The 19,911-nt window shown below is 33.3% G+C and overlaps 1 protein-coding gene across 1 annotated transcript; it reads right to left on the reverse strand.

The window, feature by feature from the left end:
- Positions 1 to 9,217: 9,217 nt before the first annotated feature.
- Positions 9,218 to 19,642, reverse strand: LOC128220364 (heat shock 70 kDa protein 12A-like). Its single transcript, XM_052928728.1, has 5 exons — positions 19,613 to 19,642; positions 16,785 to 17,116; positions 13,182 to 13,400; positions 12,516 to 12,651; positions 9,218 to 12,324 (listed from the first exon to the last, which is right to left on the reverse strand). Exons 2-5 carry the CDS (start codon positions 17,091 to 17,093, stop codon positions 11,270 to 11,272), a joined length of 1,719 nt encoding a protein of 572 aa, XP_052784688.1. The 5' UTR covers positions 17,094 to 17,116; positions 19,613 to 19,642; the 3' UTR covers positions 9,218 to 11,269.
- Positions 19,643 to 19,911: the final 269 nt, after the last annotated feature.

Raw genomic sequence — 19,911 nt, forward strand, 5'->3', positions numbered from 1 at the left:
AATGATGTAATAAAAAGTATTTTTTCTTGTTTTTGTTTGAAGAAAATGGGATGAGGTTTTGACATAGCATAGTGTCATCATCATCATTGTTGTGTGCAAATAAAACATTCAAAACAATGTAATAAAAAAACCATACGGTCAAGCGAAGTACTCAAAGAGGCACAAGGATATAGCCAAAGAGACCGGTAATATATTTATTAAGACAAATAAAATGCATAGAAATATCTATAACTCTGACGCATGTTTATGCTTTAGGTCTCTTATTGTGTGTTTATTGTTAAGACTGTGACATACAGTATTTTTTATATTGAAGATTTAATTTTGTATTGGCAACTTAAAGCCATGAATGGGGATAAAACTTTGCACTGACATGAAATTTAAAAATGGGAGCAAAACCTTAATTATAATCAATATTACATTGGATTGCATACAGATAGCTCCGTTATAGCTTGACTAATATTTAAAATAAAAATTAAGGGACATGTTGATCAAAACGGAAAGTTACTGGAATTATACTTGTTTGCATTTTATGGAGTCGAACATTAAAAGAGTCATTATGTGAACAGTGATTTAAAGGCTAATTAATCAAAATAGGTTATTATTGAAATAAGGTCTAGTATACATTGCTGATAAGCTTAGTAACCTGGCTAAATATTTTGTTTTAGGCTTTTATTTACAAACAAATATGTTCAATTGAGTATCTTATCAGTTACTGTTCTGGTTGGGTTTTTTAAATAACAAACGACAATTAACTCAAAGATATTAAGACTAATAATTATTGATTAAGACAAATATATTGTGTATGGAAACTTTTAATGAGAGAGTTTATTTACAGCCTAAGAGGAAAAGTGAGCTCTGTGAAGCATGATCTGTCGTGATCAAATACTATTTGAAGACAATATATATGCAAAAAGCTACAGAAACATGCTCAGTAGCAAAAAGTTTAAACAGAAACCCGGTTTAGTGGCAATGGGCAACGCCAAAGACATAGAACACAAATTCACAAACAAGAAACATAGAACAGCACACAACTCTACAAAAAGAATTGTTAGGTACCGCCTTGGAACGGTCAGTAAAATGTAAATTTACTGGGGTTTCAAACCAGTTTATGTGCACAAACCTCAGTCTTATCCCAACAATTCTTAATAAAGATAAAACGCAAAAGATAAATCTTATCAAAGTATGCATTAACTTGAGGAAACTTATCAATAAAACAAATAATAATAAAAAACGATAAGGTAAACCCCAAGTACTTCAATGATTAGAGATCCCAACTCTATCTGCAGACGGAGGGAAACAATTCAGAGCACCTAATGCAAATACTTTTCAAAGATACGATGCAGTCATCGTTAGAAACCAAAAGCTTCACACACAGTCTGCCTTAAAAGGTTTAAAACTGTGTGATAAAGTCAAATTCTGCCAACTAAGCTAACACAAAGATTTGACCGCACTCCAACGCACTAGTATTAGGTATATTACCCATTGAACTAACTGCGTAGCTAGTGACCACCCTACCCCAACCGCACATAACTGATTTCACAAAAAAATGTTCAATTTGCAGCCGAAACCCAATAATGCTAAATCACAGGCAATTTTTACTATATAATTAGCTTTTAATTAGATGGATGTTTTTCTTCATACTGAATGTTTAGTATTATTTAGGAAGTGGTTGACAGCCCCGACTTGGTACAAACGTACAGTTATTCATAAATTTTCATGTTAATTACTAACACGTGTATGCTTTATGTTGTTAAGCTGTCATATTTATAGTATTTAAGTTGGATCATTTTCGATGTGAAAAGAGAGAGGGCCAGGAAAGAGGCCTGTGGTCCTTTATGGACTGGAGTTAGGATTTGGGATTAGATAGAATGTTATGCTGTAGTAAAAACTATATAATTATACCTAAGAAAACGTTGTAAAATAAAGAATTAACACTCGAACAATTGTTGGTTGTTAACTTGAAGAGTTATAACAAAAGTTAAGTAAACAGTAGCATTACGCTACAGAGGACAACCCCACCACAATAACAGAGTTATGTGCAATGCAATCAATGTATAATTTACAGAATGGTAGTGTTGTTTCAATGGCAAGGAAAGCTGAAAATAAAACACACGCAAACTATGACTTAAAACTTACTTTTCATAGGGTAATCTTACTCTTGTTGAGAAAATGCTGACATTTAGTCCATGCATGCATTTAATCCGATATATTGGTTCATGCATGCCATGAACTATGAGTATGATCATTTCGACTACTGTCAAAGCCATTTTCTGTGTTCTCACGATTTTTATAGAGGAAACAGTGTACTTCAGGTATAAAAAAAACCATCTCAATATTCAAATGCGAACATTCCTTTATGTTTCAATAAATATCTTCTCTAAAACAAGCACATTTAATTTAACAATATCCATTTCCTTGTTGTTAAAGTGGGCCTTCTGTATGCGGATTGAAAATGGTGTAAATCGCCGGCGGCCTCATAGCACTTTCGTATATCCATACTACTATTTACGAGGTCTATCTCGAAGCTTGCCGGAGATGGCCGGGTTGTTACGATTGTTAAGATACTTCTAGTGTGGTGCTAAAACCCGGTACCTTGTTTCGATATTGGGAAAAGCCGGTATCACAGTTTTTGGTACCGGATTATGTTGATACAGAGTGTTTCGCCACAGTCAATACCGGGAAATAAAATATTATAATTTATTATGAAGTCCCGGTATCGTTAGGCCCGGTATCAAGTTCAATATTTTATTTGCTAAAGGCCACCGGCCCAAGACAACAAATATGTATATCACAAATATGCAAATACAACAATGGTAACATCGGTTGAACATGTCCAATATGATACAAACACAATTACAAAAACAAAACAAAAACACAAGAAACAAAAAAAAAAAGCCCCAAAACCCCCACCAAAAACGAAAGCTGAAGAGTTAAGAAATAAGAAGTGCAAGTCGGAATACAAGTTTGAATGTGTAGCATGCATTAAATACCTTTTCGAAACGAAATAGAAGGGATCTAAAGAGTACACATTGTAATCAAATACTACACACGATACTATAGCACAGGAAACACCCCTGCAATAACTTGCATCCCATCTTAGTAATCGAGACGTCACCCACGCAGGTGTGGTTGATCTAGTGGTACCCACCGATATGTCAGGCACACATCTCAACGGCCACCGAGATCACAAGTAATTACAGATGTTTCTCAACTACAATCATTACCGCATAAAAATACGCAAATGACTGAAGTAAGTATTAACATTTTTACAAAGCTTGTAGTAAAATATTTCTATGTTGCATAGCAAAGTATATATACATAGCTATATCCCTTAACAATTTTTCACTTTTTGTACACATCAAGATAATACAATTGTTAAAAGTTGCATTTTCATTATATTTCTTTGATAAATATTTTTTCTACTTAAGAATAAAAAGGACATTTAAGCAAAAAAAGTTATTCTGTTTCAACAACATCTTTATATAATTTACAAAACCTTTGATCTCGATGAATATTAGAGTATCGACCATATTCAATCTCAAGGTTATGTGATGAGCATCGGAAACACGCAAGAGCATTTCTATATTTGCGTATATTGACACAGTCTAAGTAAATTTCATGGCACAAACTTGATTTAAAACAAGAGTAAAATTCAATTTTTTCAGAATCTACATGTATAATAGAAGAATGCCATTCCTGGCGATACTGGTCATTAAGTGATTGTTTCAACAAAACAATAAAATGAGTTTCATTTAATACTTCTTGGTTATACCAAACGTATCCAAATCCACAACTAACTATCATATTCTTTACATATGTCACACAATTTCTATGACCATGTTGGTCTGCCATCATAAGCATATTATAAGCCTTTTTAATATATATGTCATCTCCTACCTTCAAAATTCTAATCCAGTAATTAATAACACGCTTTACAGATTTAATATACACAGGAAAACGACCACACTCGCCTAGCAACATTTGTAGTTTTAAGTGGTAAACTCGTATAGCGCTTACAGGCATTAATGTGGACTTGTTCTACCACACATAATCGTTCTACACCTAAAATCTCTGAACCATATAACAATATTGATGCAACTTTACTATCATATATCTTAAAGAATGAAGATTTAGATAATTGGCCATACTCAAATAATTTTGACAAAACAGATATTAGAATTCGTTTCGATTTGTTTTCTTGTTCCCCTGCCATATTTGGTAATGATAACTGCCTCGTTAAGATAACGCCAACATATGTAAAACTATTTACAACCTCTATTAATTCACCGCGATAATACCATTTTTAAAAAAAACAATATGATTTTAGTCCTTTTGGTGTTAACGAATAGTTTATATTCGACACAAAAGTCACTGAGTGCATTTATTAAACGCTGGAGACCACATGGGATATCCGCTAGCATAGCAAGATCGTCAGCAAAGAATAAATAATTTTTAATTGTTCTGTCCGGAAAAAAATGTATTCCGTTGTATTTTGGTGGTTGTATAAGGCTTATAAAGTCATTGATAAACAATATAAAGAGTATAGGAAAGGCCATGCATCCTTGTTTTAAACCTTGTGGACAATCAAAACTGTCTGAGACATCACCTCTTGGAGAGCGAACTCGGGCTTTCACACATTTGTACATCGAAGTAATTGCAGAATATAGTCGTCCGACAATGCCATTTCTTAACAATATATTAAATAGCCGTATTCTATCAACAAAATCAAAAGCTTTTTGAAAATCAACAAATGCCACATAAAACTTTCTGCCCTTCATAGATAACTGACGTTGTACAAATGCAAATATAATAAAAGCATTGTCCTTAGTGCGATACCCCTCTCTAAATCCGGCCTGAGACTCGGAATTCTGGTCGTAAATATTGACATAAAAAGTAATACGTTTACATAAAATACTAGTATATATTCTACTTAGTACGTTTAACAACGAAATGCGCCGGTAGTTATCAGTAGAGTTTGTATCACCTTTTGAAATATAGAGATTATAACAGCTTTGCACCATTGATTCGGGTATACTCCAGTAATAAATATCCTGTTTTATTATTACAGAATATTCAACAATGGAAGAATATGATGTATACCGTGTATGAAGCGTTCGGGCACTAAACCATCATTACCGCCACTTTTACCAGTTTTAAGCCCTTTTATTGCTCGAATAATTTCGTCATCTCCAATGTTTGCATTTAAGATTGTATCTGTTATTTCATTAGGTTCAACATTTAAAATAAAAGGTAAGACTTTTCACATTAGAGAGAGTATGGACTGTATTGTTAAAAATGTTTTATATGTTTTAGTGTGCAACGCGTGTAAAGAATTTTATATAGGACAAACGGCGGATTTTTGCAGAATTTGATTTCACTCGGATTGCGCCTCGTGAAATCCGAATCTGCAAAAATCCACTCGAGTTGAATACAACCTTCGGGATCAAAACGCAGTACTAATAACCTATTATATATAAAGCATGTGTAAGAAGATAAGATTTTAATGTCTTATTACACATGCTTTACTATTTGAATCCTGTTGTTATTTGTGAAATGATTATGTCGGTAAAAAGCTATACATATCTTATGTTTAAATGTTAATTAAAATCCGGCAATAAACAAATATTGTTTTAAACATAGATATTTTGCTAATTCTTATCTTGAAATGTGATGACAATACGTGGCGGGTTAAGAGTAGCTTAAAAATGATCTTACACGATTTGTATTTGTGTATTAGGCCTCTTAAACATTAAAAAGCTCAACTACTTCCGGGTCTAGCTAATATTGAATAATTTAATGAGGACAATATGTATGTTTTACCGTTGCAAAAAGTGTTTTACAACTAATGACAATAATTTTGTGCTACAGATATGTTACCACCGCGTCTGCAAAAGTAAGCTTTGTTATAAGTGTTCACCTTTTTGTTAAAAAACTAAATTCAACCAGGTCATGTGATCAAATGAAACCTTCATGATATAATGAATAAACTTACACAAGAGATTGTTAACATTGTTTTTGAAAAGGTGCCTGCTCAAGCGTATCAACTTAAAAAAACGAAATGAAGGGTCGCCTTTCCCTCAACAGGACTCATTAGTTAACGACGTGGCATATGTTTGACACTTACTTGTTCTATAAGACATTTCGCTTTAATGCCAATGTTTCGTTAGAATTTTCATCTACTAGTGTTATTTTGGGACAATTATTGTCTTTTTTAAAAGGAGACTACTTTATTTAAAACCTTTCAATGTGTTTTGAGTCAGAACTTTAATATAATTGGACATTCTCATACAACCATTACGTCTATTTTGTAAATACTATGAACACTGAATGATTATTATTATTTTGGTTAGAAAATAAAAAAGTAAGCCTTTTGGTTATTCTAATAAGCAATAGTGTTTTAATCATTACTCGTGGTTAGATAAGTTTATTAAATGCCCAAAAATGAAGGTTATTTTTCCACACGCCATTCGTGTACATAATCCTAGAGGAGGCTTTGACAGTGTTTGGACCAATCTTAACAGCGTCTTTCAACACGGCGAGGCCCGCGTCTGAAAGGATTCCGGCTATTTCATTTTGTTGATTTCCTCCTGAGCATTCGGGCTTTTACCGAAACCACTACCCAGAATTGTTTCTCGCGATAAATTTTAAATAATAAGCATTTATTATGGTAATAAATGACGTTTGTTAGGGTAATATCATGTTATGGATGTTTATTGCGGCAAACGTGGGCTTGAATACGGTCCCTGTCATGTCATGAAGGTCAATTACGACCAAAATTGACTGTTCATATGTAATGCACGTTTCACTGGGCCATCATTATGTTATAGTTTCTAACTAAATATTTCTTTTCATTAGAGAATATACATGGAAAGGCAGCTGTAGAAATTCCTGTAACTCTTGTGTAGTCTCTGGAAAGATTTTTCCATTTTCCATAAGTTATTAAGCAGGCATATGATATGGCTGATATCAATGCAGAAATACTGAAACTAAAAATGTATTAGTATTTTTTGGTTTTATTACACGGAATTCAGAAATGTATTGATACATTTATATATAAGCTTTGGAAATGTCTTTATTGATAGAAGTAGTTCGTATGAATAGTTATAAGCGTAAAGTGAACATCAAAATCCTTCAACCGGAAAAACAGAGGACGATTACATGTGCAATTCAATCCAATCCAATCAGAATGCAGCTTTGATGAAAAATATGCGCAATGATGTAATTCTGTTCTCATTCAGCGTCTTGTTACTACTGAAATATAATACCTCTAAACCCTAAGGAATCCTGTAATAAAATAAGCGTCTTCGAAGAAGTTATATATTTTTGAGTGCGACAAAGACTTTGGTAACAATTATTATTTTATACCCAGTTTCGTAGAATGTAGATGATAAAAAGGAATGCATTTATAGTGTGACAAAGACTTTGGAAATATTTTTTTTATAATGTTGTATAACTAAATGAACGAACGTCGTTAATTTATTGACGGTCATTTGAATATAAATGTGACATGCACTTGAACGAGTTGACAAACAAATAACGCCAATTACTTTATCAACATCTATATGAGTATTGACAGCTTAATGTATCTACTAAAGCTAAAACTAGATCTTCCATTCTTTTATTAATGTATTTTGGACGCCTTCATTAAACTAACAATCCTTTTGAAAAAGAAAATCCCTTGTGATTTGTATTTGAAAACTGAAACTATACTTGATAACTGGATTGAATCATATTTAGTATGTGTTGACAATATATTTAAATCAGAAACACATTTAAGTAAATTAAAATGAAAATGTAATTATGTAAATATAATTCACCGCTAAAAAGAAAACTATTTCAACAGTTTTTGATTCATTGTTTTTATTTATTCTTCTAGGAATTATTACATTTTTTTTTTTTAAATTTTATAGGACTTTTTATGTATATCTGCGGGCTTTTCATGACTTTTCGAGGTTTTTTTGTGTGGCTTTTCTCAGTTTAATTATACCGCAATAAGATATATAATTAAAAGCAAATGTCCTGTTGTTTTTCTAAACAAACTTTATAATATAGTATCTATAAAATCGTGTTGTTGATTTCTTTATGATTGCATATGCTAGAATTGTATTCCAGGAGCATGTCCAGGGAAATATTCCTTCTTAGTTTTCCTATTACATGTATATATCTGAAGTAAAACCGTTTAAACATAGTTATCTTTGTTAGTTACACAAGTTCTATAATCATAATTTTGGCATATTTCGTGTGGCGCTGAAAAAATATTGTATTTGGTTCAATTGTTTAAAAGTCATTTGCAATAAGCTTTGTTAATTGATTAATAAAATATATTTGGATCATCATGTATGAGGGCCTCTTATACATACATGTATCGGTGATGAGTGAATTACAGCTTGTTTCTTATACTGTCCTTGTAACAACAGGGAGTATTTATCTTAAAGAATTAATCAGGCGCTCTATCAGCTGGAAATATTACTTTCCAAACTAAAATACTATAAATCACTTTGAAATGTCGTTTAAAAGTTAAATCAATATCACAGCGTCTATGATAGTAAAATGTTTGTTGACAAAACACTTCAAACAGGTTAAAAAGTGAATTTAAGATATATTGCTACGTCTTATCTGAACCTCTATATATTGTGTATTTGCTAAATCAGTAAGGGGTTATTGCACAGCCTATTTTTCGAATTAGAAATCAAATTGTAAAACAGTTCTTACATGTCTTGGACCAATTGGCTAGCTGATATAATTTCCTTTCGGATATAGGTAGATTTTGCGACATTATATTGCATTACGTAGCTACATGATATGTTTGATGGTTTATTTGTCATATCCGTGTACACATTATTTTGTCCAATTGTAAAATAGCATTGTTATTATTTACTTTAATTAGAAAATCATTTAATAAGTTAATAGATAAGTATACATAGGTGGTGAAACTAAACAATAACTGGATTATTATTGATCTATGACCTTTGAACGATTCCACCAATGTGTGCACATGACGGCAGTGGTTAACATATACTATTATTTCAATAATAATATTTTTGCTACTTCTGAAGAATAAAAAGACAATGTTTCTGCCTTTATAAGTTCTTACGAGTAAATGCAACTGCATCCATAACATATAACTTCATATCGATGTAGCAAATTCGGTCAGCACTTGGCAGGACCACGCTTCTATGTGCGGATATTTCTCCTCAAAAGCCAAGTAAAGCGGACCAATCAGACAAGATAAGGAAAGAGCTACGCAATGGATTCTATAAAAATATATATATTTTTAAAAAAGGGTCTTGCTATTGGGATTTTCTCTAATAAATTGGAAAAAAAATAATCCAATTGATAACTTTTTCAGAAGCTCGAAATAACTATATGTATCTTTTCATTATATGTATTTTAGTGTCGTTAATAATAGATAGATAACTATTATTTTATAATTGAAATCCGAATAAACAGGTACTGTAACAATGGAATACAAACTGTGTTAATTATTGTATATACAGACATGATCTCATCCAAGTTATGTTTGTTTTACATTAATACTTATGTGAAAAACTACAGAAACAAGCTCAGTAGCCAAACGTTTATACATAAATCCCGTTTAATGGCACAGGGTAAACGCCAAAGACATAGAACACAAAAAATACACAAAAAAATCACAAACTAAAATCATGGAACAACAGCACAAAACTCAACAAACAACACAGTGCATATATACTATATAAAAAAAACTAGTTATGTTTATCAAGGATTGTTAGGTACCGCCTTAGAACGGTCAGTAAAATCTTAATTTACTGGGGTAAAAGAACCATCAAACACAAACCTCACTCTTATACCAAAATCTTGAATAAAGAAAAAACGTTAAAGGTAAATATTATCAAAGTATGCATTAACTTTATAACAAAACAAATAATAATAAACAAATAGGTAAACCCCAAGTACTTCAATGATTAGAAATCCCAATTCTATCTGCAGACGGAGGAATACAGTTCAGAGTTCCTAATGCAAAACCCTTTCAAAGATACGATGCAGTCATTGTTTGAAACTATGAGCATCACACACAGTCTGCATTAAAAACAACAGTGTTTGAAACTGTGTGATCACAGAGTTTCATAATTAAAAGCATCATTGTACTAAAACTGGGAACAAATAAAGAAAACATTATTAAAATTAAAAGCGACATATATTAGCTAAACCTATCTTCCAATTGATTACCTATGTAAAATATTTGAAGAAAATGACTTCACATGCCAAAACATTCCGAGTCATCCAAAGACGGTTTGAAGATAATATGAATCTGCAAAATTTTCAGGACTGAAAGATTAGTTATGTAAGAATGCTTTATTCAACCCTATATTTTGTTTCAGGATTCATCTTCAAAAACTAGAAGGCAAGTACTCTTCAAAGTATTGCCTTTACATCCTTTATATCCTTCAAACCCTTAGATTATTGACCAAATAAGCTACCACTAGTGTATGCCCATATCAGTGAAATGCTTATCAATGCCATATAGAGAGCTTGCCCCTTTCAGTACCCTTTCTCTATAGGGGATATTGTAAAAGACAGTGGAAAATTGAAACCTGCTCTACTTAAAGAATATTTACTGTTACAAGCCTCTTTTCATTTTGATTAAAAACAAATGACTAAAAGAGAAAAGATATACCATCAAGATAATGTTTATTCTATTTTTTGTCCAATGTATAGCTCCTTCATGACATTGGTTCAATTATTTCATCTGCTTAACCCTTTGGGAATTGTTTATGACCCGATTCGTAGACGTAGAAAGATTAGATACTTGTTTCAAGAATGAATCAATTGTTGAAAAAACTTTTAGAAGTAACAGATAATGTTTATTTCACCAGTTACTTTATTTTGTGTTGATGGAAATATAGTTCACAGTTAGTAGATGTTTTGTATTGCAGGTAATGTTTATTTTTGTCATTGAAACTGAGATAAGTAAAAATGAGTATCAAACGTGCTATGGATAGAGGAGTAGAACTGAGAATGTATGGGTATTTATCAGGCTGTGGATAGAGGTGAGTAGAATTAAATATCCATCTAGTAAAGGGTAAAAGCATTTTGCGAACAAGAAAATAGAGAATATAGAGAAATATATATTGAAACACGGATATATATGTACAAGCAAACACTTATAAACATTCTATAGAATAGTTTTGTGGAACGTTCTACACGCTAACATATTTTGTGGCATGCGTATGCAATACTGTACAAACGTTCTGATGTGCATTTCCACACCCATCGTCCTTCAAACTGTTTATTTGAAACACTCAAATGTCATGAAGGCCTCTTTCCCCGTTGCCATGTTTTTCGTCTTCACCAGCAACTCAGTATCCCCGAACACGAACGTGTCTTCTATATCCTGTTCTTCAAAAGGAATGTCAATGCTGTTTTCCAGTCTAACAGTCCCAATTAGTTCACATCCAGGGTCTGTCACATACTCAGGGTTCTCCTGTATCGTCCTGTAGACGGGTGTGAGGGAAACTTTACTATAAGGAGTACCAATCATGGTCACTTGATCTTCCACTCTCACCTCCTCGTTTACCCGCGCGTACACATTGAAACAATTAGGCACCCACCACCCTCCATTCTTCCAAACCTTCTTATCACATGGGTGCTTCTTTTCATCAAACTCACTAAACACTTTTGTCCCATAGGTGTATTTCATAATCCTTGAGCAGACAATGGCGGGGTTGTGTCCAAACCTCACGGCGCCTTTTAACACGGCGAGGCCCGCGTCTTCAGGAACGATCATCCTCACGGCGGGTATTTCATTCCTAATTCTCTCCTGAACATACGGGCTTTCGCCGAATCCACCAACTAGAACAACGGTTTGCACGCGTTTCATTTTTGCTTCTGCCAAGAGTGACCTTATATGCTGGATCAGCATGTCGATTGGACGTTTGAACCATGATTGGATTATTGTCCCATCGATCTTCAGCTTGTCACTAGCCTTCGGTGTTATGGAATTTTCCTGAATGTCCAATGCAGCAATTCTGTCTTCCAAAGATTGTTTGGAATGTTTTTTAGCAAGTTTACGCAATGAAGCAGACACACGAACAATAAAATGCTTTGTTTTAACGGTATCAAATAATCGTTTCTTCTGCTCAAATTCACGAGTGATATCAAAATAATCACTCATTTCAGTATGTTGCAGGTCAATAAGAGCCTTTTCCCCGAACAGCCGACCCAACATTTTCATGTAATTTTCATCCACAAAGATGCCTCCCCAAGGACCACCGCTGGCTTTGTGGATTTGCTTTAAGTTCCCGTCAGATGTTTTTTCGTGTACGGATATATCTGCTGTTCCTCCTGGAAAAAAATGTTAAAATATGTTTGTATTAACACGACTTTGACCTAAATTTTGGATTGTTACCTATAGTATCCATGCATAGAAATGCTCTTATTGTTGCAACCAGTGGTCCTATGGTTAATGAAAGACGGACGGTCATAAAAAGATACACATTTAAGTACATTTGCATTTATAGAGCAAGCATTCTAACCTCCAAGATCGACGACCATGTACTGTGCTCCTTGAATCGATTCAGCGCCCTTAACGTCCATACCCAATGTCTCACACCAGATCGAGGCACATTCTGGCTCCAAAGCCAGCTTAATGCGGTTTGGGTCGATTTTAGCCTTTGGAAAAATCGATACAGCAGCTAAGTATAGAACTAGGTACGTAATAGTTACTATGTCCACAACCCGGTGTTTTGAACATTTTAGAGCATGAAACACTGGATTTATAAATTCAATAACGAGGTTAATGGTTGTTGTAACTGTTTTGAAACGTGACGTTATGGACATCGTTCCATCAGAAGCGTACTTTTAAGTGAATATCTTTGTAATCAAAGTGTATGCTAGTTCTGGTTATCGTCGTGATAGTCGTATGTGAGTTAATAATTACAAACTCCATTACGTTACAAGAATGTTATATTATTGATCTCAAAGCCTTAATTTAAGTTGTTTTCAGGGTAAGTAAACATATTTTCTTTCAAGTTTTGACCACATAATTTATATTCAATGACCCATTTAACATTTAAAATACTTACATGTTTATTATAGAGAAGGTCTAAAATATCAGTCAGTTATTCAAACAAAGGCACAGGTGTCTAATTAAGAATAAACTTTAGTTCATAATGCAATGCAATTAAAAAACAAGGACATACTGCAACTGCTGCATCCCTCATGAACTTCTTGGCATTGTCCTCCCAGATAGCTGGGACGGTCAACACATACAATATGTCCGTCTCTTCGATTCCAATCATTTGCTTAGTAACCATCTCTAGTAAGTGCTCTCTCAGGAAATTTATAGACATGACAAACAGCGGGAAAGCCTTCATCCGCTTACCACAAATGTCCTCCACCGTAACGTCTTTTGTCAAATGCTAGAAATGACATTACTTTTACTTTTATAAACGTTCTACTTCTTTATCACCTAGGTGAAGTTGGCTTCCTTTAGGTAACATACTTATTTATTCCTTACTGATAAATGTTGGAATAAATATGAAGTTGACTACTTGTAAATAGGTTTAAAACCCATATTTATCTAATTTTCCTAAAGCGGTCACCATGATATTTAATGATAACAATACCTTCGTTGTCTGTTATGCGTTGAACCATATGCCTCTAAATAATATTATTGTGGAAGGACCAACCTGCTATTATTAGTAGGGTGAATTTCAATCAAAACGTATCTTACTAGTATTTCAGGATCAGATAGTTCCAAGTGTAGAACAAATAATGTTATATACCACCATGTTATGCAAAGTCTGTTGTGTTTGAAACTGTCGGCATAAATTGCCAAAGTGTGGTGCGGCCTGAAAAATCCAAAATTTGCGTCCAAAATGTCCGCCATGAATTTCATTTCCAGAGATCTGTCTGAATTTCAATTTTATTAAACTGAAAACAATGAACACTTACTTGGATATAACATCTCAGATGTTGGCATTCCACATTGACCATTTCAAGGTCAAGGTTAGTCAAAGCATGAAAATACCCTATATGTTTTCATGATTATTTTGTAAAGAAAAGTGGTGTCAGCTTTGTAAAATATGTCATGTTATACATATATATGTCATATATGTATATGCCCATTCTTTTGATATGCTCCAAAACACATTTCAATAGGCAGGAACTCTTGGTTTAAATTGTTGATTTGGACAGAGCTAACACTGCGACTAGGTCATGCATCAAACGCTAAACTATTTTGCAAACAGTATATTTGCATAAGAAGAAACCCGAGAAACTATGTTGAAAAGCGTCGTCAATAAACCCATTGTGGCTTCACTCAATATCATCTAATAGTCGGCGAGCCTAAGGTGAGCTCTGACAAAGGCCATCATTTGCCCAGTAAACATAACCGAGCTTATTAAGTGCGAAACAAGCATAAAAGGAACTCTTACGAATGACAATCTATTGTCCAATAAACCCATTGTGGATCCAGAAAAGGCCTGTTAGAAGCAAAAAACTCAGACTACCTCTACCTAATGCCATCCTGTGGCCAATAAATATCACTTGTCAAACCCAAAGCCCATGAAGTGCAAAACCAAACCAAACAGTGGATCTTCTTTGCCCAGAAGCCCATTGTTACTTTACTGTAGCCAAGCTAAGTACTTTGTTTCAAACAAATTAAAATTAACCAGGTGAACGCAGTGACATTTTAAGCCATCAAGCGTATTAAAGCCACTTGGTGGGTTGTAACGGGACCTTAAAATAGAATTATATTGGCGACTATTAAGCAAATCAGTGCCATAACATAAGCGCAACCCCTAGGTCTTTTCAGTACCAAACGTTTAACAGAGTCGTGATAAATCCTACTCTTTTACTCAATACATGTGGTTGTTCTAAGAATAAGGCCTATTGCGAAACAAATCGCAAATGTCGCTCTAATAATAAAGCTTTCCCAAGGCCCAAATAGACAACAAATTCACCAATCGTAAAGCTTATGTAGTGTCCAAACAAACCCCAGAACATTTCAAACCCTAACGTTTGTCCATTTAGAACAGTTTTGGATACAATCATTAACTGAGTGTTTTTCCTACCCACTATATAATTGATACAGTCCATCTAGTAATTAAAAAAGTAAAATGATTAGTGACTAATATGACCATTGCCATGTGAGGCACAACCAAATTTTCAGTCCGGATCTATTTAAGTCACTATTTTTCATATTACTAGTGTATAAATAAAACCCAATGTTGAAATGCACTTAATATGTTTTATATATTTGACTACTGAAAAACAAAATTGTTGTTTTTATGAATAATGATAAATTTGTTTCCACTATGGGCAGATCATTTGCCAAAGCAATTTATATTATTTTTAAATAATCGCTCATAAGCTTCATTATGAAACAGGCATACAATATTTTCGTTTTTAATAAATGTTATTAAAAATGTCCATTTGTCACAATTCAGCATTAGAGCTTCATGGATCACCAATATAGGGAACATCATTTTGCAACGTGTATGGTATGACACCAATTCACAAAAATCTGATTTTTTTCACATCATACAAACTTTAAATTGAATATTAATATAACAAGTTCTGAACTCATTTTGTAAATATATCAATCATGATCAACTTTAAACGGAAAGAGATATAGCAAATTATCACAAGTATGCGTATTTTTGTATTTTGAACTTGAAATGGCATTGACCTAAACCATGAAGAGGTTAGTAATGTATTTCAACATGATGCTAAATATGCATTACATGGAAGTTATTTCTTTAGGAATACGAGTCCAAGTAACATATTTATTCATAACATTTCCAAAGAAATAGCAATTTTATAACCTTTTTTGGTCCCATGTAAATAGTTTCAACTTAAGCTTTTAAAACAAATACATAAACATATATTTTAAATATAGCATTAAAAGAAGACATGCAATTTATTAATATGACACCATGTTTTACAGTAACTTATCATAAATAAGTTTAAAATTGGAGTCGTTTCACGAGTGAATAGGTAACTACTGTTAGGATATATTTCATACTTTGACCTTGAAATGACTGTGACATCTTTTATGTCAATAATGCACTTCAACATAGATAAAATAATGAAATAGAAACATAACACTTCTTTGATATACCTAAAGTAACACGTTCATAATTTGTTATAGAAGCAATTCTGCGATCTGCCTAAGTCAAACGCGGTTTTATGAAATATAAACGTTTTCAAACAAATCTGATAATTGTACCACAAGGAAGACACTGATAATTTAGAATTCTGTCACCACTATTGTATTCAAACTTCAAAATAAACATAAAATGAAGAAAGGTATACAGGATCATTTCAATTTTAAGGGTATTCTTTCTACTTTGACCTTGTAATGACCTAGACCTTCAAGTGGCCAATTTTGCATGTCAATTTAAATGATCAGAGTTCTTGTATCCATGTTAATATTTATTTCCATTTATGGCATGAAAACTGATTTATTCCACTCTCATTTTACTGAAATCACAAGTTATGCTGACAATCTTGGACGCCATCTTCGATGTCTCAGCCCAAACTTAGATTTATGCCGGCAGTTTTACATTCTATAGACTTTGCCAAACAATTTGGCATTTGTTGTTCTACTCTTGGTAACACATACCGCTTAAACACGACTAAAAGTCTACCAACTATATCAATTAAGTATATGAGGTCAACATTTGTATAATCAATAGCATCACTGATCCATTGATATCGGAACAAGCACTAAAACAAATAGGTACGGAGATATAAAATGAAAAACAACAACAAGCGGAAAAACATTATTAATGAAATACCTCATTGCTATGCAAAACCATTTTAAACCTCCGGAAAAGCTTCCAGTCGTGGTGCTCATCGTCTTCAGCTAGGCCTGCGTACTTATCTTCAGCTTCGAATCCAAACGAATCAAACTGTCCTTCGGGATTGAGAAGAACGGAGGTAGGAGTCTTTAATGACATCAGTTTGGAAGATCCACCGCCTGCATACCATGTCGAGTTAGTCTGAATCTTGTTGGGGTTGCCTCGGAAAGAGAATGCATAGCCGCTGTACGTGGTTCCAAAGTCGAAAGCCGCAACGAGCAGGGGCTTATGATGATTGCTTGCCATGGTTGATAAAATACTACTTTGCTCTAAAAGAAGACATATATGTTAAAATGAGAGTGGCTTGGTGTTAAAATTTCCGCCATCACTCAAGAGGTAGTGGTTTCCTATCTGTCTTCAACAAAGACATACGGTCTTCTTTCCATCAAGAATCCTAAGGGCAAATCGGATATATTTTTAACAGTAGTATCATTGTGTTAAAAATATATCCTATGTATGAATTTGACTCAATAATTATTGATAAAACTTCCGTCATATTCAAATATCGCATAACTCTTATAATTTATTTTACCACTTTACCTCATACCATATAATATCATTTGAATTCAAATGTTTTATATTCTTAACAAGCGGATGTTGTCGTAGATAATCTTTAAAAAAAACACCGTAAGTCAGTATTATAAAGCGCAATGAAATTGATCAAACATAATAAGTTTTACTCAATTGTTTTATACATCATTATTACCATTTAAACTTACCTCACAAGCATAAGGCTATCTACGAGATAATGCATGTTTGAAAAGCTCAAATGCAATTGTGAAGCCTGCTCTGCTGTTTTTTGGTGAATTGAATTGATATTGAGATTAGAAAACGACTTAAATAGTTTTGTGATATGGCAGCCAGTACGATATTTACTCAGGTGTAAATACATATTCAGAAATTGTGTGGCAGTTCAAACGTTCAGTCTATACTGTACTAAACCTATAACATTTATCGTGTTTTACCACTGTCTAGCAGTTAATGAAAAGGTCGAACGCTTCTATATCTTTGACAACCGCCTGACTTTACTGTCCATCATATCGAACAAAGAAGCATATATGAGCAGAAATGTTCACAGACTTTATTAATATGGATAAAACACTTGGGATTTTTATTATCGTTACTAACACTGTTCCAAATCTTGGACGTAAAAGACAATATTTAAGCATATATCAACATTTGTTAAAGGTTTTAGCCGTCAGTATCTTAGTTTTAACTCTCCTAATGATTTGCCACGTTTAATTTCGTTATACAAAAAAAGTGCATTTTACAAAAGCATAAGCGAGTCTATTTTACTCGAATCAAATGCGTGAGTGGCATTCCCCCTCACTTTCAGGGTATGAAAATACCCTTAAACTGTGTATTTTTTTAATGTTTGGGCCTTATTCATTGTAAAAGGTTTTGTCTACTGTCTAACTTTACCAATTGTTTTCCAGTCGTCACAAAATTAGATAACAGTGTTTATGGACGTACTATCCCGATATTAAGTTTAATAATCAGCTTGATTTTGTTAGTAGCTCATGAGTTGTGACCGTAAACATTTGACCAAATTGACGTAGCCAACTATCTTACTTGTACCAATAAGAACTGATGGCTTCAGTTATAAATGGAAATTCCAGAGACACACTGTTTAGTTAATAAGGCATAAAAGCCACTGTACCAGATACACACACCATGAAAAAACGCAGACAGATCACAAATCCACCATAACATGTTTATGAATTAAAGTTGGGGTCACCAGCTTGGAAAAACCGGATCACTCGGGTATAACAAGTCTTGCGTTATGGCCGTTTGCCAAATTTTGGCATAAAAACCGTTGTTTGTGCCAATACTCATTTTTGACTGGTAAGTATTAATCACTTCTAAGCGCCACAATGGAATTACCTTACGGCGAAAGTGAAATTTATTTGGCCATTACTATGTAATGAATGGTTATTACCGCCAATGAGGAATTTCCGTACGGCAATTGCAATGCAATGGACGTTTCTCAGGACCTTGAAGGACATTTCTTACTCTATTTAGAAATTTTATATAATCTGAGACTGTGGAATGTTTGGATAAGGGAATTTGGTTGGATTCTGTTTTGTTTTGAATTGAATGTCATTCCGGAATAAATGTGATGTTTGATTTTGAATATATCCAATAAGTATTTCGGAGTTATCCTTGATATTGGAGCAAAATTTCCATTTTGAAACATGATAAACAGTGACAAGATTGAAGTAGAGTAATTAAATAAAAAATGAGCTTATTCATAAACTATTAAAGAAACACAGTGTCACAGATGAACGCGTCTTATGTATGTAACAGTGTCATTCAAGGGAAGCGTACTATTCACTTCATCCATAGTTTTACTTTTTACCTCAAGCATAGGGCATAAACAGTTTAAATAAATCGAATGTGCATTAAATATTTTTAAACATATCCAACCACTGAAAAGGCTACTGCTGTCATATGCATACTATTTATTATTACATGCATTTCAAACACTTCTTTTGTTTCGGTTCGGTTTGGTTGACGGATAATGTAATATTCTACTGACATGTATATGAGGAATAAACAGGGCTGTAAAATGAAAATTAACTATTTCCACGTTAACAAATCACTTTTTTTAGCTCTGATCACGAACCAAATTAGACACATTTGATCAATTTAAACAATCAGATTATTATGTTTATTGAGATTTTATATGCAACTTTTATATCAACATATCTTTTTCAATTAATTTAAACAGTATTATAGTATAAAAACGTAAGAGAAACAATTACCTGTCACGATCCTGTCACTATCCACTTGGACCTATCTATGAGTTTTTGTCTGTTATCGAAAATAATTTACTTCCTGCTCTGTGAAATCATTTGTGTTCTAATCTAAGCGGTTGTTGAAATTGAGTATATGAATAGGTTATTTTGGCGAATGAATGAGATTATGAACAGTGTTTGCATTTGTAAAGCCATTTCGAAACAATGAAATAAACCACAACTCAGTTGAAACTTAAATCAACAGATAACTTATGAGCTAAGTAATTACTTTTAGTTTATGAGTTTTTCAGCCCGGCGCCTAAAAA

The sequence above is a fragment of the Mya arenaria genome, chromosome 15, assembly GCF_026914265.1.
Source record: "Mya arenaria isolate MELC-2E11 chromosome 15, ASM2691426v1".
Lineage (NCBI taxonomy): Eukaryota > Metazoa > Mollusca > Bivalvia > Myida > Myidae > Mya > Mya arenaria.

Coding starts and splice junctions, on each gene's coding strand:
- LOC128220364 (XM_052928728.1), bottom strand. CDS start 17,093: ATGGCAAGCAATCATCATAAGCCCCTGCTCGTTGCGGCTTTCGACTTT. Junction 13,401..16,784: donor TGGTTTTGCATAGCAATGAG/GTATTTCATTAA, acceptor TGTCATTTCTAG/CATTTGACAAAAGACGTTAC. Junction 12,652..13,181: donor TGAGGGATGCAGCAGTTGCA/GTATGTCCTTGT, acceptor ATTTTTCCAAAG/GCTAAAATCGACCCAAACCG.